The 23,595-nt window shown below is 40.2% G+C and overlaps 2 protein-coding genes across 2 annotated transcripts; both read left to right on the top strand.

The window, feature by feature from the left end:
- Positions 1-5,508: 5,508 nt before the first annotated feature.
- On the top strand, positions 5,509-11,865 carry LOC120490189 (uncharacterized). Its single transcript, XM_089128174.1, has 2 exons — positions 5,509-5,631; positions 9,877-11,865. The coding sequence occupies exons 1-2, from the start codon at positions 5,583-5,585 to the stop codon at positions 11,484-11,486; spliced, it is 1,659 nt and encodes a 552-aa protein (XP_088984300.1). The 5' UTR covers positions 5,509-5,582; the 3' UTR covers positions 11,487-11,865.
- Positions 11,866-14,352: 2,487 nt separating this feature from the next.
- LOC148981969 (alpha-2-macroglobulin-like) lies at positions 14,353-23,171 on the top strand. Its single transcript, XM_089128166.1, has 34 exons — positions 14,353-14,538; positions 15,095-15,272; positions 15,338-15,494; positions 15,606-15,658; positions 15,788-15,808; positions 15,903-16,068; positions 16,143-16,227; positions 16,303-16,417; positions 16,491-16,611; positions 16,689-16,798; positions 17,176-17,346; positions 17,428-17,652; positions 17,720-17,932; positions 18,015-18,164; positions 19,014-19,163; positions 19,249-19,324; positions 19,523-19,637; positions 19,715-19,940; positions 20,019-20,142; positions 20,213-20,334; positions 20,415-20,466; positions 20,557-20,640; positions 20,726-20,902; positions 21,006-21,081; positions 21,160-21,316; positions 21,403-21,477; positions 21,583-21,745; positions 21,825-22,009; positions 22,076-22,291; positions 22,364-22,485; positions 22,572-22,653; positions 22,738-22,821; positions 22,891-22,996; positions 23,075-23,171. The coding sequence occupies exons 1-34, from the start codon at positions 14,459-14,461 to the stop codon at positions 23,113-23,115; spliced, it is 4,278 nt and encodes a 1,425-aa protein (XP_088984292.1). The 5' UTR covers positions 14,353-14,458; the 3' UTR covers positions 23,116-23,171.
- Positions 23,172-23,595: the final 424 nt, after the last annotated feature.

Raw genomic sequence — 23,595 nt, 5'->3', positions numbered from 1 at the left:
AGCTAATGACTATGAATTAGAAAGTTGTCCGGCTTGAGGAGTAAAATCTATATACCGATTTTTGTAACTGTAGATAAAACTAACAACCCCACTTTTGTCAAAAGGTGGCGCTATTTAGTCCCTGCACCATGCCCGTTTCTGAAACTTTGCACATGTCTACTGGCTAATAAATGTGTCTGTTGAGTTTCATGCATTTTGAAGCATGCTAAGGGTCTCAAAAGCATCCTAAAAGCATCCTAAAAGAAGGGTAAAGTTTGATGCGTTGCCACGGCAACAGTTTAAAAGATATCAAGAATCCATTCACAGGTCTACATCTGCCGTATGTTTACATTATACAGATGAAGTTTGAAGCAAATCGGGTAAAAATAAAAGGGTGAGTTCAAAGCATTTTGAAAGTTACACATTTCCTGCTACCAGTTGGTGGCGCTATAACTTTGACTCACAATAGTCACATCCATGTGATCGTCCTCTTACAGCGAACATACTGCTGAAGTTTCATCAAGATCAGTTAATGTATGCTGAAGTTATAATACACTTCCTGTTTCACATTTCTCGCCATAATTTCGTTTCCTCGCCATGGCCAAACCGTTCGAGATATCAAAAATCCCATCGCAAACTTTCATCCTCAATGCCTTGACTTCATGCTGACCGAGTTTCGTGCCGTGTGTTTGAATTCTCTAGGAGGAGTATTGCACATTCCATTGCGAGCGTTTTACAAACAAACCTCAATAGCCGACTTCCTGTTGGGCTGGGGTAAAAATAAGAGTGTGAGGTAGAGATGAAACGATGAGATCAACATGTGTACCGAGTTTCATATTATTACATGCAAGCGTGTTTGATTTATGGACCAAGTTTTCGGACCCCGTTCCAGGGGGCGCTGTCTAGCCCCCCTGCCACACCCAGGTACCATCTTCAGCCCGGCTCTGAGGGCTGTGGGATATGACCTGTGTGCAAAGTTTCAAGAGTTTTCAAACCCGTTAAGGGCCCCAAAAGCCGCTAAGAGTCTCAAAATCATCAAAAAAAAAGAATTTTAAAGTTTGATGCGTTGCCACGGCAACAGTATCAAAGATATCAAGAATCCATTCACAGGTCTTCTTCTGCTATGTATTTACATTATACAGATTAAGTTTGAAGCACATCGGGTAAAAATAAAAGGGTGAGTTCAAAGCATTTTGAAAGTGACACACTTCCTGCTTCCAGTTGGTGGCGCTATAACTCTGACTCACAATAGTCACATCCATGTGATCGTCCTCTTACAGCGAACACACTGCTGAAGTTTCATCAAGATCAGTTAATGTATGCTGAAGTTATAACACACTTCCTGTTTCACGTTTCTCGCCATAATTTCGTTTCCTCGCCATGGCCAAACCGTTTGAGATATCAAAAATCCCCTCGCAAACTTTCATCGTCAATGCCTTGACTTCATGCTGACCGAGTTTCGTGCCGTGTGTTTGAATTCTCTAGGAGTAGTACTTCAAATTCCATTGCGAGTGTTTTATGAACAACCCTAAGTAACCAACTTCCTGTTGGGCTGGGGTAAAAAGTAATAGTATGAGGTATATATGAACGATGAGATCTATATGTGTACCGAGTTTCATATTATTACATGCAAGCGTGTTTGATTTATGGACCAAGTTTTCGGACCCCGTTCCAGGGGGCGCTGACGAGCCGCCCTACCACGCCCGGGTACCATCTTCAGCCCGGCCCTGATGGCCGCGGGTTCTGACCCGTGTGCTAAGTTTCAAGAGTTTTTGAGCATGTTTAGGGCCCCAAAAGTGCCCGAATAGTCGTATAAATAATAATAATAATAATAATAATAATAATAATAATCCTAAGGAAAACAATAGGGCCTTCGCCCTTTCAGGGCTTGGGCCCTAATAATAATAATCCTAAGGAAAACAATAGGGCCTTCGCCCTTTCAGGGCTTGGGCCCTAATAATAATAGAAAAGAATAATCCTAAGGAAAACAATAGGGCCTTCGCCCTTTCAGGGCTTGGGCCCTAATAATAATCGTTAGGAAAACAATAGGGCCTTCGCCCTTTCAGGGCTTGGGCCCTAAAAAAAAACACAAAGAGATTAAAAAGTAAAAAATGAAATAAAACTGCCAGAGGACAATGTTCTTATAACAAACAAAAGAAAAAGAAGAACAATTCATTCAGACCTGAGTGCTTTTGTGTTTGTTTGTGTAATTATTTCGATGTTTGGAGTGAGAACTGTTACTGAATGCCAAGTCAAAGTTTGAGATCTGTGAAGGGAATTGATCTGTGTTGCCATTTTTATTTTTACCTTAATCTCTGATGTTGTCATTTATCTTTGGGAGATCACAATGTTTAAATTGACCCTTCGCTAAGCCCCGCCCTCCCTAGTTACTGTTGCTACGCCTGTCAAGCTTTCGCGGCTGGCCCATCTATTATAGTGTGGATGCACCCGGTGTCAGACATTCCTAATGAGATAATTAGTAATTTTCGGCGAACAAGTGAAATATCTGAGAGAGCAAGACAAAAGGGACTACAGTATGCATTCGAGGGATATATTCACGACATTATATGCAACCTATTAGAGAATAATTTCTTAAAAATTTAAGTTAAAGCCTAACGTTATAGTCCCAGCGCAAGCAGCAGCGCCTCATACGCTGACCGTTCAAATGGGAAACACAAATCGAGGAACAGCTATGTTCATACACAGCAGGGTATGTGAAAATAATCGTAATAATTATAAATCAAACAGGTTATCAATAAATCTTGTGGAATAACACTAATACCGGGAGAGCCGCGATTGGATTGGGTTAAGTTACTTATTAAGGGGTAGGCTAACGTTAATAGGACGTTGAGTAACAAAATGCTGAAATATATTTTAAAGTATATCAGTGAGCCTTTGTCTTGTCTCTTTAATCGTCTTATTTTACGTTATCATTATGACCAAAGAACCGTCAATATTTCCAAGCAATAGGTGTTTTTGTTAAGCATGTCGACATTTATCAGTAGTTGTGAATGGGTCTCGCACATAAACGCTAGATCACGCCAATCATTTTTTCCCTTGGCTTTCAGATTTTCTGGAAGGAGAACAATTCCTCTCCCCCGTCCAAACTTTTGGTATACCGGTATCAGATTTGCACAATCCATACGCACAATGCTTCAGCATGTTTCCCTCGTTCGAAAGCTTGCCAGACCTCCCGCACATAGTTACGGTTGCCATAGCTGTCAACATTGAACATTGAAAATAAGGGAGTTTTCCCGGAATCCATCCCCAAAATAAGGGATTTTTTTTTTTGCACGATTCTCACCCACAAACTTTAAAAATAAAGCACTAATCCTTAAAAGTCTAAGGTGTTCATAACTAGCCTATGTGTGACAGAGAAAGAGACAGTGTCATTTAAAGGGAAAAAAAATCTACATTCTGATTAGCGTGTGTTGCTCTAGCATTTGGACAACAATTTCAACATTTAGCCTATCACACATCTTCCAAAATCCGCAAAATTGGGAAGTGGGCTGTCTGTTTATTTCAATTACATTTACACATTTTGTGTAGCTTTAAAGAGCCTATTTAGCCTGATGGTGGACCATCACTCAGAAGACACACTATCTTATCTTTATATCCTCCTATAGGCCCAGAACGTTTTTTTTTCTTTCAAGTTTTTCTTCTTCTTCATGTAATCACATTGTTAAGAGCATAAGAAACAAATGGAAAAAAAGAAAATATATTTTATTCATATATTTGAAAATATATTTATAATAATTATTATTTGTTTAAATTACATTGATATCTGAATTTATGTAAAAACCTAGACTTTCAAACATCAAAATGTAATGTATTAATATGTATTCGAGTACAAAATTACATACAGCTAGCCTAAACATCGTTTCCTATTTTTTATTTATTTTTTTGCCTGGAAACGCAAAGAAATTCCAGGCAAAAAACACGCTTGCCTGTCGCGTGAAAAATAGGCGTCAGTTCTATTTCTAGCATGCACGCGTTTTCTGAAGTCACGTCACGCAGGCAGCATGCAATAAAAACAGACACGTCACGCAGCCAGTGTGTCTCCGGCCAGCGTGCGCGGCACCGCATCCGAGGATAAACGACTTCAAGCCGAATCTGTCTGAGCTCGTACATCTCACACAATCAGAGAGTAAAAATACGGTATATTTTACGGGAAAATACTAAAACGGGAAGACAGTGGGAAAAGAGCTAAAATACGTGAGAAACACGGAAAAAACGGGAGGGTTGACAGCTATGACGGTTGCTAAGACATGATTGGCCAGTGGCGGTTTTCGGGCGTGGCTTAGCGAAGGGTCAATTGAAATGTATTGAACAAATACCTCTAAATACTTCATATTAACCCTTTAATGAGAACTGATCTAATAATGATCTAATTCTATTGCAATTAATTCAGTTATGAGAGAATCAAACAAAGTTTAGAATCATATGGACATATAATGGTGTAGTTATTTACTGTCATTCATGTTTTTGTATTACTGAGTAATGTTTGTATTACTTTTATCCATCCCACATTGTGAGCAATAACAGTGTTGTCTTTCAATATAGCAGTTTTACAGGCTTTTATATTCTGACTCAAATAATATGTTTCTAACAGCAAACACTCAGAATAAAGTGAGATGGATCTGCTGATGATCCTGAATGGCTTGTTGAGTGAGTGTTGATAGTCTGAGGCTCATCGAGATTAACAGACCTGCTAAAAACACTCTTTACTTCATGACAATAGAACATGACAATAGAATTTATTATGCTGATGTCTTCACATGTCCTGTAAATGGCCAGTTGAAGCTAATCTAAGAGCCCCTAAAGGGAGATGGTGGAAAATATTTGGGAGGGAAAAAGTAAAACTTTTGCATTCCCTCTCAAAACTTTTACGTTCCTTCGCAAAACGTATTGCGAGCTCGGACAAAGACGTCATGTTTAATGTCCCGCTGGAAATGTTTCAGTGATCTGTATGTCAACATTTATGGAGTTCGGTTAAGTTGGCAATATATTCATATATCTGAAGTTCCCAGATCCATAACTCTTGAGCTAAATTTTGTTCAAACACAAATGCCAGCTATTTCCAAATTATCTCTATGAGCAGTGGAGAGACACATCCTTTAATGTTAAAAACTTGTCACCAAATTCAGTTTTCACATCAATGGTTTCCTATTGTCATGTGCTTTTATATATTTAATACCATTATTCCATGACTCTGTAACACACCAATAGTTCACACAATACTCACGGCTGCTTTTTCAGCCCTTAGTCTCATGTTCACCGCTTTACATGTATTGAACGACCGCTACACAACTCAATATTTGAATGAAGAAGGATAATACTTTTAGGGTTATGACTTGAGCGAGCATCAGTTAATTGATAGACAGATATACATGATTTTATTGTCCTTTTGTATAAAAACAAACTCACTGTGTTTGGCAGATCAGCTCCTCCCACATCAATTCATCATCAGTGAAGCTCCTCCCACAGCAGTTACATAGTCAGTGAAGCTCCTTCCACATAAATGCTGGAATTCCCCTCAGCTACAAGTGAAGACAGCATCAGAAAGAGGCGAGCTGAAATCTATTAAAGAGGACAGTCAGAACATGAGTGATCCAAAACCCTGCAGAATGAAACACACTGAAGAACAAAGAGGTTGGTGTTTATTCATTCATTCATATATTCATTCATGATGCTGAAGAACATTCATGTTAGAAACATTCACTTCATCACATAATGCAGTTAAAGGTGCAATGTGTAACAAAGTTGAGTATCTATTAACAGAAATGCAATATGACATCCATAACTATGTTTTCAGTGGTGTATAAAGAACTTACTTAATTAGCCGTAATGTTTTTATTACCTTAGAATGAGACATTAATAGCTCCATAACCGCGGGAATCCCCTTCTATGAAGGTCGCCATGTTGTGACGTCATATTCCTACCGTAGCCGAACGCGAACAAACAGCGCTACAGAACGCGTTTCATCACTACCTTGAAAGAGAAGTAGCGGAAAGCTGGAAGCTAGCCTTACACTCCGTGAGTAGTGACTTTTCCCTTGTGAGTGGTGTAAAATATGTATTTGGGATTGTTTCATGTAACTTAGTTCTCCCTCGCTGTGTTATGGGTTTGTTATGTTGGGGATAGATGTGCTGTTACGTTCGTGAGACAGCTGATGATTAGTATTCATGTCATTGACCGTAAAACAGTACGTTACAGGAATCACTAACCCGTCGATAGAGACTTTTACTAAAGTCTTTTATCACTAAAGTCGATCGCGAAGAATTTTAAAAATCAGAGAAAAAAAGCCTATTGTGTGTAGTAAATAGTATCTATGGGATGCGGAGATGACATGATTGTAACAGCGCGCGCAGTTCCGACCTTTGGACTCATGCAGACGCGTCCCAGCTCAGCCACAGTAACAGCTCATATTAGCCAGCTAAACTATTACTACCCTGTTAGAAAAAATATATAGCTGCTCCCTCGCTGTATTATGGGTTTGCTACAGTATGTGTGGAGAAATGTGCTGCTGGTTACGTTTGTGAGACAAGAATCAGCTGATTATTATTTTATTAAATTATATATTAAAACCCTTGATCCTCACCTGACTATGGCTTTGTAAACAGACAGTATTCATGATGTGGTTTATAATGGACTGTGGTACAGAAACAGTGACAATGTTACACACTCTTGGCTTACTCTGGCTATTCTCTGCTGTCTCAGCCGACGAGATGTTTGTCCCGTTTTCGCAACCGTAGCTTCTTCGAAAGGGAGGGGTGAGCAGTGGGCGGAGCCCTTAGTGCAAACCTGGTGCAAACTCGCAACCGAACCACTAGATGTCGCTAAAAGTCACACATTGCTCCTTTAAGGCGAGACACGGCAGACAAAAACATCGATTTTCATGCAGTGATCAGTTTTGAGAATTTGGGCTAACTTAATTTACTCCTTCAATAAGTGTTCTTTCACGCTGCAAAACGTCGAAAATATTAAATAAATTTTTTGTTTTATTACATTTAGTTTACCTGCGACAGTAAATTTCTCCCGAATTTACCGAGAAGTTAGCATTCCAGCGCGTCATACCGCGCTCCGTCTGTTTACTGAAGTAAAACGGTAAAGCTCTGATTCTTGTGCACAACGGTGTGTAGCCCAAATATGGGCATTTCCTTTCTATCAGTAACCAATCGTGAATATCCAAAGGGTGGTCTAATGAGGAAACCTCATTGGCTACTGCTGGTTTCTGCTAACGTGATTCGCTCAGACGCATATAAATATAATGCAATATAAATGTATTAAATTCCCTACTTAAATCCTTAAATGCCTTTTTCTCAACATATTTTTTTTTATCATTCTCCAATAGAAATATCTCAGCCTTTGTAGCACCTAAGTACAATAAAATACATGGCGAAAATCGTTTTTTTTTTTTTTTTTTTTTTTTAAGGGTATGGACAGTATATTTTGATTTCCAAGGTAATGAAAGCATATATCCTGTAATCCCTCTGAACTTTTTTTTTTTCATCTTGTGTGTAAACAAAATGAAAAAGAATTTTGCACCTGGCTTTATCACATGTTCAGATCTATCTACCGAAAATAAATGTAAAATTGTGCATATTTAATGAGATAATTGCATAATTAAACATACAAATGTCAAGATTTTCAACAAATGGTCGGTAAAGGGAGGAGAAACTTTCATATTGATTGTGAACATCAGATCAAACTAAAAATCTGGTCAAATTAGCTCCTTTCTTTTACACTTAGGCTATGGTTTGACTTTTCTTTTGTTGTTTTGTAATCCCAATTCACCCCTTGGCCCTACACCTCCATTTTGAGCGTTCACCCTACCTACGGGGTAGGGTGTACAGATGCTTGTTGAGATTGAGGGGTAGGGCGAAAGGGTAGGGCTACATAGCCCTCAAAACAGAGATTTTTCAGAGAGACACTAAAGAGAAAGTTCACAGAATGCATCGCAAATCACCGGTGAGATGGCTTCGCAAACAGTTAAAGAATTCAATTTAGCGCCAGATGATTCCACCACGCACTTTATTTACTCTTATAATAACACTATAGTTGTTTAAATTAAGAAATGGTATAATAAATTACCTTTCCGATCAGAAAAGACATACATTTCGAGGAAGGGATGTTATAATCATCATGTTTATTCAAAGTTAAGAGCAGCTGCGCTGATTGTCAGTTGTTGTCATGGAGAAATTCCTGTAGAAACTCGGTAACGGCAGAGCCATCGCCGACGACTGATGACGTTTCAGGTTCATGAAGGGTTGTTCCATTTCGTAGGGGAATATTTCAACCCCTTGGCCCTTGTAACTCTGTTTTAAGGGCCAGGGGGTACACTCGAAAACAAGGGGTGAATTGGGATTAAGCCTAGTCTCATTATTTGATACATTGAGTATCCTTACCCCTTTTAAAGAAGGGTGTGAAATAATAACTGATGGCTTTCTTAAGGCTGATGATCTGCTGAATTTAAAATGTGCTACAACTTCATGATTTCTTATATTCTGCGTCTGCTCTCTTCCCCTTTGGTAAACGGGTTGCATGTATGTATGTGTATGTATGTTAGAGTAGTTTAAATGTTTAGTCTAGTTAATAAAGTCTTGTTTATATCACACGTAAAGTTGTCTGTGTCTCAAGCTCATATCCGGAGTCACTAATCATACCGATTTTGACTTCTTGCTCTTAGTAGTACTTAGTAGAAAAGACGTTTCCTATGCCACGGAAATGTACATTTCTATTAATCAATTAATAACCAATATTGAGGGTTCACAGGATGAACTGAGTAATCAGGTGTAATGTTAAAGGACAACTCCGGCGCAAAATGAACCTTTGGTCTAATTACACATTGTTACCTAGTCAACCGTTATCTGAGATTTGTTTTCATGATTGCCGAATGTAAATAGTTTTATCTATAAAAACAGTTTAGCCTATAACGCTAGTATAATGCTAGTATATAGGGCATACAGTAATGAAAAATAAAAATCGCTTGTTATTACCACTAACAAGGCTCAAAATAGCCCCACACTAACACGACAGCATAATAAGGGTCCCTACATTCAAACCGAAGCATTGAGAACCTTGTCAGTGTCCATACAGTTTAATAAGAATATATTTTATACACACAGTCAACTTCACAAATACAGGAAGAAGCCATCTTTGAAAAATAGTCTCTACCAGTCGATCTACGAGCGCCGATCCAAGTGCGCTGGTGAAATGTGAATAAGGTGATAAGGTGAGCGCGAACAGTAGGCTACATGTACATATTGAAGAGAAGAAAATGGTTCGTGTTTGTGTTTCTTCCGAAAACAACAGACCATATGATATTCTGCACAGTTCAGCGCACATAGATCGGCGTTCGTAGATCGACTGGTAGAGACTATTTTTCAAAGATGGCTTCTTCCTGTATCCGCTAAGTTGACTATGTGTATAAAATATCTTCTTATTAAACTGTATGGACACTGACAAAGTTCTCAATGCTTCGGTTTGAATGTAGGGACCCTTGTTATGCTGTCGTGTTACTGTGGGGCTATTTAGAGCCTTGTTAGTGGTAATAACAAGCGATTTTTATTTGTCATTACTCTATGCCCCATATACTAGCATTATATAGCGTTATAGGCTAAACTGTTTTTAGAGATAAAACTATTTACATTCGGCAATCATGAAAACAAATCTCAGATAACGGTTGACTAGGTAGCAATGTGTAATTAGACCAAAGGTTCATTTTGCGCCGGAGTTGTCCTTTAATGTAGCTAGCTCAATTTAATCCGACAAACTGATTCAAATATTCAAAATCAATTATAACAAGTTATGATTGGTTATTAATATTTCATAGAGCTCATTTCTAATTTTGATGTACTGTCAATGAAATTACACCTTTTTTTCCTTTCATTTCAGACCCGATGGAAAAGAACGAGGAGAGTGAAGAGGAGGAGGAGAGTGAAGACCTGAGTGAAGAACCGAGTGAAGAGGAGGAACATCACGTCAAACCTGGAGAAAAACCTTTGAGGCGCTCAAAGACTAAAGATACATTTTTAAAGAAAAGAAAAGCCCAGAAATCTTTTACCTGTACTCAGTGTGGAAAGAGTTTCACAAGCAAACCATATTTTAAACTTCACATGAGAGTTCACACCGGAGAGACGCCGTTCACATGTGATCAGTGCGGAAAGAGTTTCTCACAGAAACAAACTCTTAAACTTCACATGAGAGTTCACACCGGAGAGACGCCGTTCACATGTGATCAATGCGGAAAGAGTTTCTCACAGAAACAAACTCTTGAGCTTCACATGAGAGTTCACACTGGCGAAAAGCCGTTCTCGTGTGATCAGTGTGAAAAGAGATTCTCACAAAAACCACATCTGATCGAACACAAGAAGATCCACACTGGAGAGAAGCCGTTCTCGTGTGATCAGTGTGGAAAGAGATTCTCACACAAACAAACTGTCAAAGGTCACATGAGAGTGCACACCGGAGAAAAGCCTTTCCCATGTGATCAGTGTGACAAGAGCTTCTCACACAAACAAAATCTCAAAATTCACATGAGCGTTCACACCAGAGATAAGCCTTTCGCATGTGATCAGTGTGACAAGAGCTTCTCAAACAAACAAAATCTCAAAAGTCACATGAGAGTTCACACCGGAGAAAAGCCATTCACATGTGGTCAATGTGGGAAGAGTTTCACACACAAAGCAGGGCTCACTGGGCACATGAAAATCCACAGTGAAGAGAAACCATATGAATGCAATCAGTGCGGAAACTGTTTCAAAGACAAATGCTACCTTGACGTTCACATGAGGATCCACACTGGACAGAAGCCGTTCACATGTGATCAGTGTGGAAAGGGTTTCACGCAGTCAGCACATCTTAAAGTACATATGAAAGTGCACACCAGAGAGAAGCCGTTCATGTGCGATCGGTGTGAAAAGAGTTTCTCAACCAAAAGCGGTCTTAAGTGTCACATCAGGGTCCACACCGGAGAGAAGCCGTTCTCATGTGATCAGTGTGGGAAGACATTTTCTAGGGCATCACAACTGAAGGTACACCTGACAGTTCATATGAAGGAGAAGCCGTATTCATGTTCTGTGTGTGGAAAGAGTTTTTATCAGCACCACATGTTGCTTAACCATGGGAAAATACACACTGGTGTGAGAGAGTACATGTGCTTTGAGTGTGAGAAGACTTTTATGACAGCGAGCTGTTTAAAAAAGCACCAGCGGATTCACACTGGAGAAAAACCTTACAAGTGTTCACACTGCGACAAGAGATTCACTGTGTCAGAAAATCTGAAAACACATGAGAGGATCCACACTGGAGAAAAACCTTACAAGTGTTCACACTGCGGCAAGAGATTCAGTCATTTAACAAGTGTGAAAACACATGAGAGGATCCACACTGGAGAAAAACCTTACAAGTGTTCACACTGTGGCAAGAAATTCGGTCATCCAACATGTCTGAAAAGACATGTGAGGATTCACACAAGAGAGAAACCGCACACATGTAAGACCTGATTTTCCTGCTGAGCTGAGATGAAACTCACCCTGCAATAAAGTAAATAAAATAAACCCTGGACAGAAGATCTCAAAGGAGAAGAAGATGACCGTGACCTGTCCAAACTTTTCTCCAACGTTGGGCAGTATGATTAGACCGAAACAACTCTAAACAAAATTTGTACAAGTCTGAGTATGTAGGGGTAAGTGGAAGAGCAGTCTTCAGGAAATCCCCAATGCAGTGTGTGTCAGTGTTAGCTCACACACCACTGTGTATCTCTGTCAGGAATGCATTTCTTACTCTTGGAGTCATCTTTGTCATGTATTTAGTATTTCTGAATTGGCTTTTAATCATTTACTTGTGTAATTGGGATGATACAATTTTACCTGACAAATAAAATGATATATTTGAATCATTCTGCATTTTTCTGGAATCATTATTCCTAGCACACTGTTAGACCTCACCAGGTTTTTTTTTTTTTTTTCAAAGTAAAATAATGGCAACACTGTTGCCAGTAATTCAAGGTTAATTATACACTGTAAAAAAAATATTGTTGGTTTAACTTAAAAAGTAAGTAACCTGGTTGACTTAAAAATTTAAGTTGATTGAACTGGAAAAAGTGAGTTAATGCAATGAAGGAGATTAATTGAATCATCAGAAAGTCAAAATAATAAGTTATCTCAACTAAATAAATAATTTAAGTTGATTTGACAAAAGAAAAAATGTTGTGATAACAAATCTTGAAAAAAATGTTTTTAGTTATTTACTGCAATCTACAGTATGTTACTGTACTAATGCACTAAATTAAAACTCAACTTGTTTCATTGGCAGAAATGGACTGCCTTAAATTGAACAACTGTCATTATAAATGTATTAACTAAACTATATAATGTATTAATAATGTGAGCAAAGTATTACTGTGAACTTGTTTAATTTGAGACCACTTGAACATAAAGAGATTTCCACTGGACCAGAAACTACACATGCACTGCACGTTAAATAAAGCAACATGCAGCATATCATCAATGTTTTTAGATTTTCTCCTGGACTGAAGAACTGGACTTCATTCAAATTGAGCTGTTTGTGTGGTTACAACACCCTGTTTCCGAAAGGTTGTTGGAGTTTAAGGCTTTTTTTATATTTCCATCAGGATAAACTCAGGATTAAACACAAATCATGATCATCATCCCAAGCATAGACCCTAGACATGCTGCGCGAGTGTTATTTCAAGTTTGAATAATAAGCCTGAGTGTTATTTATTTGTGGAGACCGATTTCAAAATTTTTTAGACAGTCATCCCCATAGACATGTCATTCCAGTTGCATAGCTCGCCGATGCTAGGCTAGCGCGAATCAACTGTAACTGCTAGCCTGCCATTAAAAACATTTTACCCACCCCAGTACACCAAAAGCAAATAAATTATAACGCCAGACTATTGATGTAAATGTCTGTTCAGAGAATAATGTTAGAAATCAAAACTACTCTTTCATTACATTGCAATCGTTTTTTTCTTTTTTTGTGTTATATTTAGTTTAATAGTTAATTTATTAGCACAATCTACAGCAGCAACGGATTGATATGTAGTTACCTAGGCAACCGAGAGAGGTAGTGCAGGTAGCCGACGGCGTACCCCTGCAGACGCGAACCCATCTCCAACCCCTCCGCCGTAGCTCGACGTGCACCTCAAAAAATTTGTAACTCGTCGAGGCGACTGCTCAGGTTTCAGGAGTGTAGCTTTTCCGGTTTCCCCTTCCCACTATAGCACCATTTGTAACATTTGCACCCTCTTACTGATTTATTTACCCTCTACACTTATAAAGAAAGTAAATAAAGAATTAAACTAAAAATAAACTGTATTGTTTTTTTATGTCATTGTTATGTCTATATTCTTTTCTTTCTTATTTGCTCGCAATAAAATTTAATCAATCAATAAATCAATGTTCGTTTTGAAACACAGTTTGTTGTCTATTAACAATACAATGTCCACGGTTACATCATTGATAATCACCAAAACAAACTAGCAAAGAGATTCGCGAACCACATACCCCCCTAGCTAGCGTTCTGCCGGTGAAATGCACCGCGATGCAACACAACGTGACGCAGAAGCATAAAATGGCCATGGCACCGGTTTAGCTATGCCGTGGAGTTGATGCAAAGCATAATGAGGCCTTAACCGGAGCAAAGTAAAACTCTGCCGTTGCTGAGAAACTATTTCCTTTGGGATCACTGAGATGCAAGAGCAGTTTGATTTTTAACGTTATTCTCTTAACAGACATGTACATAGATAGTCTGGCGTGATAAGTTATTTGCTTTTGGTGTACTGTGGAGTGGGTAAAACAATTTTTTATGGCAGGCTAGCAGTTACCGTTGACTCGCGCTAGCCTAGCACCAGTGAATTATGCAACTGGAATGACTGGATACAATTTTTTTAAACTGTCTGCACTCATAAATAACACTAAGGCTAACTTGGAAATGAGGCCCGATGTCCAAAATCCTGAACCTTAAGCTGTGGTCAGCAGGCGAAAAAAATTAGCAGGGCCAACATAAAGAAACCGAAACTAAAAAGAGCATAGTATGCCTATAGGCAAAACATAAAATAATGTCAAAATAAGGGTCCACATAATATAATACCAGATCATAAACCTACATTTAATTTTAACTTTGAGCTCTACTTTACAAGGCTCAGCTGAGCAGCAATGCGGCACATGGGCAAGCTGATGCATAACAAAAATCAATCGTGTGATGCAGGCGAGCGTGTGTTTCAGAGTTGGCAACCCTGTGATTAATTAACGGGCTCCGCCCTAAAGACGTCCTGATTGCCTGAGAGTGTTAATTCAACCTGTTCTGAATTATTAAGAGCGTTTAAATAACACTGGCATCAGTGCAGCTGATTTAGAGTTAAGCTGTAGAACAGTGTGGGTCTCAACAGAAGTGGTGCAGGGTTTGTGAAAGAGACTCTTGATTTCTGTCTAGTCTTGGATGATTGCTCTTCATGGCTGTGAGGGAGATTTGTGTTTGGAGAGGGCTCATTTTAGCCCTTTTCCTCTTTGCTGTTGATGGACAGAAAAGGCCGTAAGTGCTATGGGCTTGAAGTGAAAAGTGGTCTAATGTCTAATCTTTGCAGAATGATGCAGTTTTAAAGATGGCAAAATGAAGCACCAAAGCATGAACCATTTGGTAAAAGTTCATCACGTTGTAGTTTTTCTCATCAAGTGGTCAAAGGATGAGTGGGACCCAACTGCTGTTCATTAACACTCGTCCTTTGTCTTTTAAATACAAGTCACTGAGTTCTTGTGCTGTTGGGGTTATTGTTCCTCAAATATATTTCTGAACAAAATGGCTGTCTTGTGCTCATGTTTTGTGACCCTAGCACAGTTGCCAAATCAGTTTGATTTTTCCCATGTTTTTTTTAAAGGTTTGTCCCACCAAGACAATCAACCTGTGTTTGTTACTTCAACCCACTTGCTGATGGAGAGAACTGCTTTGTCCCATGTTTGTTTGATTGGCTGTTAAGCTTGTTTTGATGCACAGGCCTGTGATTGCCACTTTCTGTGAATGTTCAATCAACATGTTAATCTGACCCGATTTCCTTTAGTCTCTGAAACTAAACGTCATGATTTTTCCACAGGTTATTTATGGTGACGTTCCCTGCAGTGATTGAATCTGGATCAGATGCCAAATTGTGTGCAAGTCTTCTGAAACCCCAAGAAAGTCTCACAATGACCGTTTCCCTGCTTGACAAAAGGACGACTCGACTTGTGCAGCAAGTTTCTTCAAAGCCATTTCACCGCTGCTTTAGTTTCCAGGTTTGTTATCACAAGACATGGCTTTTTTTTTGTCTGATGGTTTAGTTAACTGAGTTTCCCTACAGGCTCCTCGAGTAGATGGAGAATCTGTTCAGATGCTGAAGGTAGAAGTTCAAGGGAATGCCTTCAGGGCGTCTGATGAGAGGAAAGTCCTGTTCAAACGTTACTTGCCTTTGACCTTCATCCAAACAGACAAACCCATCTACAATCCAGGACAAACGGGTGAGTTGTGAATGAGCCTTGGTTGAATATGAGAGGTGTAGAAAGTCCATTATGGTATAAGTTCTGATCTTTAATCGCATAATGCATGTGTGTTTATTGCTGTTTTTACAGTGAATTTCAGAGTTGTCACCATGGATGCCAAATTTGTGCCTCTTGATCAGATGGTAAGGATCAAATTGAACAAATGCAAATTTATTGTTGGTTATTTTTTCTTGCACAGTTTTGCAGTTCTCTTCAATGACTGCTGCAATATGATCTTTTAAATGCTTAATATTCCTGTCTTTGTCTTTCAGTACAATCTGGTGGTGGTGGAGGTGAGAATTTGATCTGGTCCGAGTCTTTGAATGGAGCAGCTGCCACTTTGCTCATTTTGTTTTCCGTTTTTATGAGCTGTTACTGTTTTAATAGGACAATAACAATAACCGGATTGGTCAGTGGACAAACATTTCCTCAACGGACTGGATATTGCAGCTTTCTCACGAGTTAAACCCAGAGGCTCAGATGGGGATGTACACATTAAAGGCTTTTATTGGTGAACAAACAATCTCCCATGTGTTTGAGGTGAAAAAATACGGTAAGTTGATGTGAATATGTGCAACAGTACAACGACAGATTTGAGGTATTACAGCATTTAATTTTTTGTCTTAGTTTTGCCCAAGTTTGATGTGACCGTAAACACACCACAGATGTACAGTGTTGGAGATGTGGGACTGAAAGTTGAGGCTTGTGCCAAGTGAGTTAAACATACAGATATTTATTATCTTGTGGTTGGGTAGTTCTTGACTTTGTTCCTTGTGGTGTTTCTCAGATACACATATGGCCAACCTGTACCTGGCCAAGCCTTGGTGGAAGTGTGCCGTGATCCCTTTCCATACGCTGCGGTTCCTGATTTGACCCGTCGTTGCCTGACTAAAACTGCAAAGGTTTGACTCCTGCCTTACAGTGGAGGGTTTTTCTTGTGCTTGAATTTAATGTGACTCTTTGTTCTGCTACCAGATGAATGCCACTGGCTGTGTCTTCCTAACTGTCGATGCATCAGTGTTTTTTGGCACCAAATTTGAAAATAATATGCAAGACACTTTTCTTGTAAATGTGAACGTCACTGAGGAGGGAACAGGTGAGCTATTGGCTGCTCTGAACCAATGTCATGTGAATGAACAGGATTGGTTTATTCAGTTTCTTTCTCTTCTTCAGATGTAGTGATGTCAAAATCTGCAACAGTGTCCATTACGTTTGAAGTTGGCAAAGTCAAGTTTGTGGACATCCCGGAATATTTTGAACCTGGATCAATGATTGATGGAAAGGCAAGTACATTTTTAATCCCTGTTGCAGAAGCCTTCACAATGGTTGGAAAGATCAAGGGTTTTCCATCTCTGCTCCAAGGCTTTGGAATACTTTACCTATTAGCTTAAGACAAACTCCATTTCTTCTGACTTTAAAAATCCAGATTAAAAACTTAATTTCTAAGACTTGATTAACACCGTATCTTGTTTTGTAATTTTTTTTTTTGTATTTTGTTTTTTTTTTTTTTTTTTAAACTTTGTGAGCTTTAGGTTTTTTTTTTTTTGTGTCACTTAGAACTTGGCTACATTGTGGAAAGCACATTGGTCAAAAGCGGTTTTAAATTGTGTTATACAAGTTGTCATTGGTTCCCTTTCCTAATCTTGATCATTCCCGACAGATATCAGTGTCTCGTTTCGATGGTACTCCAATTGCAAACAAAGTTGTTTATCTCCTGGATGGCAACAGCTGGCCCAATAAACTGCTGATGGATCGGACCACAAACCAGGACGGACTGGCCACATTCTCTCTCAACACTGCCAATCTTCCTAAAGCTGCTCTCAATCTGGTGGTACGATTTGCTCTTTGTATTATGAGATGTAGACGTCTTAATTACTGCTACAAGAAACTGATTTAATTTGTTGTTCCCCAGGCAAGTGTGACTGCAGTGGTTGATAATGGTTACAAATCGCCATACTTCACTTCAGATACAAGGGTTGTTCAGCTTCTCCAGCCTGATTCCTCCAGTAACCCATCTAGTGCACTGACTATAGTGAAGCTCGAGCAGCCGCTCAAATGTGATGCTACGTTTCCAGTGACCGTGAAGTATTCTTTTGTTGGAGAGGCTGGTGACTACAGCACTGACATCATCTATATGGTGAGTGGACATGAATTGTAGCTTATTTTATTAGGAACATGTTATGTATCTGTCTGCCTTTTGTCAGGTCTTGTCCAGAGGAGTGATCGTCCTCCATGGATTTGAGACGGTTAAAGCGAGGGCTTCTAGTACAGTCACAAGTGGCTCGGTGTCGTTCCAGCTATCTGTCCGTGTCGATATGGCTCCAGAAGTGCAGATTCTGGTCTACTGCGTTCTGCCCAGTGAGAATGTGGTTGTTGGTAGTGCGTTGTTTGAGACCGAAACTTGTCTCCCAAACCAAGTATGTGCACTGGGCTCTTTTAGTTTAAGGGACTTGGAATGGTAACTTGTCCTGAGGTTTTTTTTTGTTTTTTTTGTTCCAGGTGTCTCTAAAGTTCTCTCCTGCTACGGCTGTTCCTGCGGAGAAAAATGTTCTGACAGTCTCTGCTCAAGCAGGATCTCTGTGTGGCATCAGTGCTGTAGATCAGAGCATCCGGATCTTGGAGCCAGGAAGACGCCTGAGTGCAAAAATGGTATCAATGTGCAGTTTATTGAAAATCTTGGTGGTCTTGACCGACTTTCAGCTTTAAAATGAGTAATACTGATAGATCAATTAGACAAATCTATTATCAGGGCTTGACAGTAACTTTTTAGCTTGCTAGCCAATGTGGCTAGTGGTTTTGCAAACAAACTTGACACATTTGTGAAACTACCTGATTAGTTGACACTGGTGTGCTTAAATAGGCTCTATGCCAAACTTGCGTCCCCATTCTCTGCACTCAAGGCCTGGTGCCTCTTGAAGCTGATGTATTAAGGTACAAATCTTGCATGATGCTCTTTCAATAAGAGATCTGTGAGGTGTTTATGGGTAGGCCTACTAAAATATTAGACTTTATAGCCAATAATGAATTTCAAACCTGAGCTGAACTTGGATCAACAGTCTGTCTTAGTCTGCCATTAAAAAAAGCCATGTCAACAAAACGAATAAGTAAAAATTTGCTTATCTACATCTTGGTAGAACTTGAAAAGATGCCTCAGCCAATGAGCCACCGGTGGATTACTTGTCGTGATTATCGCAAGATTTGTCGGGAGCTCCTCTCAAACTCGCATTGCTGGTTTTTCCAGCAGCATCCCCCCCTAAACTTTACTAGCAGGACTATTCATTTACCACTGAAATGCACTTTAAGAATGAGAGGCAGGCCTGAATTTTATTTGTTTTGTGTGACCATGAAGGACTGCTTTCCTTTTTGTATTTGTTTTGTCATTAATGTATTTGTTCTCGCCTCCTTTAATACTCATGAGAGTTGTAGCGTCGCACTGCAATATGGCTTTACAGATGTCTTTTTTTTTTTTTTTCGTTATGGTTCTTTTCATGTTTACAGGTGTTCGACTTGCTCCCAGTGCGATCACTGACCGGTTACCCTTACAATGTTCAGGATGAACCAGAGTGTCTAGGTTTTCGACCCCGTCTAGCTTTAGTCAGAGATCCTGCCTACACTGCTCCTACAAATGAAGCCTATACAACCTTCAAGGTAGAGAATGTATTTTGTCACTACATGGACATGAATGGAGTCATTGACTTAATCTGTCTTGTGTTTTGACCTGTCACTCTGACAGAGCTTAGGAATGAAGGTCCTAACAAATCTCGCTGTACAAGCCCCTCCGTGCCCGCTGTATCCCAGATTTCCAGAGGGTAGGTCTATGCAGATGCCATTATTTTAGTGAAAAATTCTGCATGACTTGTTGAACTTGCATTCAGTTTTGTAAGATTACAACTCCTTTGTGAATCAGCAAATTGTTTTGTTGGGTGCGTTAATTTCTTCCATAAACGCAATAAGAGACAGATTATTCTATAGAGACAGTTTAGTCTAAAATTGCTTTTCTCTTTCAGTGATGGTTATGAGACGTCCAGAGGCTCTTCCAGATGGAGGCGACACTTCCTTTTCTGTAGTGACTGTCAGGAGTTACTTTCCAGAAACATGGCTTTGGCAGCTTGTTCAAGTGGGGTTAGTGAAGCATCTGGTTCCTTCTAAAGCTACTAACCCAATTTTTACTTCTGTTCCTCTCATTTCTCTTGTTTCAGAAACACTGGATCTACACGAGTTCCTCTCACTGTTCCTGACACAATCACTACATGGGAGACTGAGGCGTTCTGCCTGTCCTCTAAAGGTTTTGGTCTGGCTCCTCCTGCTCTGCTGACTGTCTTCCAGCCCTTCTTCCTGGAGCTCTCCCTGCCCTATTCCATCGTCCGTGGAGAGTCGTTTGATCTGAAGGCCACGGTCTTCAGCTATCTGTCCAAATGCATCATGGTCTGCCATGGGTTTTTTCTCTTTCTTCTGTATAGAGAAGTTCATGTGTCTTAGCCCTGTGCTCTGTTTCATTGGCAGGTTAAAGTAACGCCAGATTCTTCCACGACCTTCACTCTTCAACCATATTCTGAACCGTATGTGTCCTGTCTTTGTGCCAATGGGAGAAAAACATTCAAATGGGCTCTATCAGCTTCAGTTCTCGGTCAGTTTTGCATCCTCTCTCTAAGTTAAGTGTATATTAGGTGGTGCTCAATTCCTGTCTGTCACTGCAGGAGCTGTCAATGTGACTGTCAGTGCTTCAGCTGAACCATCCCGGACTCGATGTGGCACTGAGGTTGTGACTGTGCCGACGAGAGGACGTATTGACGTAGTCACTCGAAGTCTACTTGTCCTCGTAAGTGGTTAAAAGCCTTCTGGAGTTTGATCACAGATCTCCTGCAGGTTTACTAATGTGGTGTTTTGTTGCTTTAATAGCCTGAAGGAGTTGAAAGGACCAACACCCAGAGTTGGTTACTGTGTCCAAAGGGTTTGTTTGCACTCAATTCCCAATACAATTTCCCTGTACAGCCAAACATCAGCCTTCCCCTCAATGCTATCCATTCTGTTCCGTCTGCAGGAAACGTTCTTTATGAAGACGTGACTCTGACATTTCCAACAAACGTAGTTCAAGGATCTGCCAGATGCTCCGTTTCAGTCCTTGGTAAATCATCTCAATGATTAGAAACTGAAATGTCAAGATTAGTAGAACTGTTTCTGATGTGGGTTTTATGCTTGACCTTTTGTAGGGGACATAATGGGTCGTGCACTGAAGAATCTAGATAGGTTATTACAGATGCCATCTGGCTGTGGAGAACAGAATATGATCATTCTTGCTCCCAATATTTACATCTTGCTGTACCTGAAGGTCACAGGGCAACTCACTGCAGCCATCCGAGAGACCGCCACAGGCTACCTTCAGAGCGGTATGAGTGACCAAATCCACTGTACATGTATAGGATACTTAATTTCAAGTGAGCTTAGTCCAGTCCTTTCCGTTGGAATATCATTTTCCTTTTGACCAATCAGGATACCAAGGACAACTGAACTACAGGCACACTGATGGATCATTCAGCACATTTGGTTATGATGCGTCCAATACATGGTGAGTTTCACACTGTTCTACGGTTGTCTGTAATCTGTGGCACCAGTATTTTAATTTGTTTGACATCTCTATGGCCAGGTTGACTGCCTTTGTCATGAGGTCCTTTGGTCTTGCGAGGGAGTTTATCTTCATAGATCCGAATGTCCTGCAGAGTGCAAAGGATTGGTTGATCAGCACGCAGGGTTCAGATGGTTGTTTCATTCAGCAGGGAACTCTGTACCATAGTGAAATGAAGGTGCATTTCATCTTTCTTAATGCACTGGCACCAATGGACCAACAGTGAGTGTTCTTAATATTTCTTTTGTTTTCCTTTTTGTTTAGGGTGGGGTTGGTGACAGTGTGACCATGACTGCCTACATTGTTGCAGCGCTGCTTGAACTAGGTGTCCCTACCACGGTAAAACCGGTCCAGTACTTGGTGCTCCTTGCATATGATCTTCCTGTTCTGGCTCTGATATCTGCTTTGTGTTTTTTTTTTTTGTTTTTTTTGTTTTTTTTTTAGGATCCTGTAGTTACCAACGGTCTGTCATGCTTGAGGCCGGTCATTGGGAACCTGGGAAACACTTATGCCACAGCTCTGCTGACCTACACCTTCAGTCTGGCTGGAGAGACCACCACTCGATCACAGCTTCTAACTGCCTTAGACAGCCTTGCTATTTCTGAAGGTAAGATTTACCATCTGCTTGTTTGAGATGTTCATCAGGGTCTTTAGCATCAACTTTCTCCCCTCCATCTCATCCTAAGGCACTAAACTCCATTGGTCTCAGACGACATCTGGTGATACTCTGGCGGTGGAGATCAGCTCTTACGTGCTGCTAGCAGTTCTCGCTGTTCAGCCTCTCACAACGGCTGATCTGGGCTATGCTAACCGCATTGTCAACTGGCTCGTGACCCAGCAGAATCCCTATGGAGGCTTCTCCTCCACCCAGGTGCCTATGACTACCAAACATAAGTGCACATAATTGAGGTGTTTTTAATCTGGTGCTTGTTTTTAGGACACAGTGGTGGCTCTTCATGCCCTGTCTGTGTACGCTGCTCAAGTGTTCAGCTTGGACGGCTCCAGCTCTGTTACCGTACAGTCTTCAGGAGGAGACTCTTACAGCTTCAAAGTGAATCGGGACAACAGGCTGCTGTATCAGGAGAAGCCGCTGAAGAACGTTCCTGGCAAATATAGTGTAAAAGTGTCAGGATCCACCTGTGTGTCTTTACAGGTCTGTATCTTCACCCACTCTATGTATTGTGCACATCCAAGTATAAGTGTCTTTGTTCTACTTGTACTATAGGTTGCGTGTTTCTACAACATCCCAACACCCGTTAAAGTCTCCAAGACGCTGCGTGTCGAAGCGAAGGTGACTGGAGACTGCCAAGCGCGTGTAGCCAATCTCATGTTGAAGTTCACTGTGAAGTGAGTAGCATTGTGTCCTGAAACTTTTTTTGACTTCCAAAATTGAAGGGTGTTCTTACCTTGTCAACCTTCTATTCCCCACTCAGATACGACGGTGTAAAATCAAGCACTAACATGGTTATCGTGGACATTAAACTCCTGTCGGGCTTCACTGCAGATACATCACTGGTTTGTATTTAAGATTTAGAAAGTCAATTTTTTTTTTTTTTTTTTCAATTTTTTACTGTGTAAATGATGGTGTCTTCCCCTCAGCTCGGTTCTTCACCCCAATCGTTTGCTCCGCTAGTGGAACGGGTTGATGCTGAAGATGATGGTGTCATAGTGTATCTGAAAGAGGTGAGACTGTACACTTGGTATATTACTAGCTGCCATTTTCTCATACGCTGCTGTTCATCCTTCTCGCAGGTTCCCAAAGGCGTCCCCATGAGTTACACTCTGCAGCTGAATCAGGTTCTTGCAGTGGAAAATCTCAAGCCTGCAGTCATAAAGGTTTATGACTACTATCAGACAAGTATGCTTTCTAATCGTGCTTTGCTCTGGCTGAATTCCCTGAGAACGATCTGGTTAATTCTTTTCCTCTTTTTTTCAGGTGATTCGTTTGAGACTACCTACACATCTCCCTGTTCATGATTTGGTTCAGTACTGGCTATAGGATGCTTGACAAATAAAACCTCTTTTATAACCAGTTCTGTTGCCTCTTGTTCCTTCTGTGACTGTGGTTTGAATTAGAAGCAGCAGTGTTCATGAGTGTCTATTTGTCTTGTGACTTCAAATCCTTAACATGGCTAATTCTACAGTTGTGGTTCTTTGAACTTCTTTTTTTTTTTTAATTACTTTCAAATTGTGGCACTTTGCTTGCAGGTGAGCCTTCATTAATAAACTGCCAAACTTAACCTTTTCATTTCCAACCATGGTAATAAGCTTTAAGTGAATTTAGGGTGTTTTACACTGAACTTAACCCTGGGTTATTGTCCTTCTTAAAGGGGTCATGAAGGCTACTGTTAGCCTAGCATTAGAAAACGCTAGCTTCTGGCAGCAATGTATATCCTGTCACTTAACGTGTCTGTAAATAACCGAGATAACGAATGTTAACAATGTTGGGCTGAATGA

Source organism: Pimephales promelas, chromosome 3 (genome assembly GCF_988280905.1).
Source record: "Pimephales promelas chromosome 3, fPimPro1.hap1.1, whole genome shotgun sequence".
Taxonomy (NCBI): Eukaryota; Metazoa; Chordata; class Actinopteri; order Cypriniformes; family Leuciscidae; genus Pimephales; species Pimephales promelas.
The sequence above is the reverse complement of the archived record's forward strand: the minus strand, read 5'-3'. Positions and strand labels throughout refer to the sequence as shown.

Excerpts from the sequence above, each read along its gene's own strand:
- LOC120490189 (XM_089128174.1), top strand. The coding sequence starts at position 5,583 with ATGAGTGATCCAAAACCCTGCAGAATGAAACACACTGAAGAACAAAGA. Across the intron at positions 5,632-9,876 it reads ACACACTGAAGAACAAAGAG|ACCCGATGGAAAAGAACGAG; the intron begins GTTGGTGTTTAT and ends CTTTCATTTCAG.
- LOC148981969 (XM_089128166.1), top strand. The coding sequence starts at position 14,459 with ATGGCTGTGAGGGAGATTTGTGTTTGGAGAGGGCTCATTTTAGCCCTT. Across the intron at positions 17,347-17,427 it reads AAGCTGCTCTCAATCTGGTG|GCAAGTGTGACTGCAGTGGT; the intron begins GTACGATTTGCT and ends GTTGTTCCCCAG. Across the intron at positions 22,486-22,571 it reads ATGTTGAAGTTCACTGTGAA|ATACGACGGTGTAAAATCAA; the intron begins GTGAGTAGCATT and ends TTCCCCACTCAG.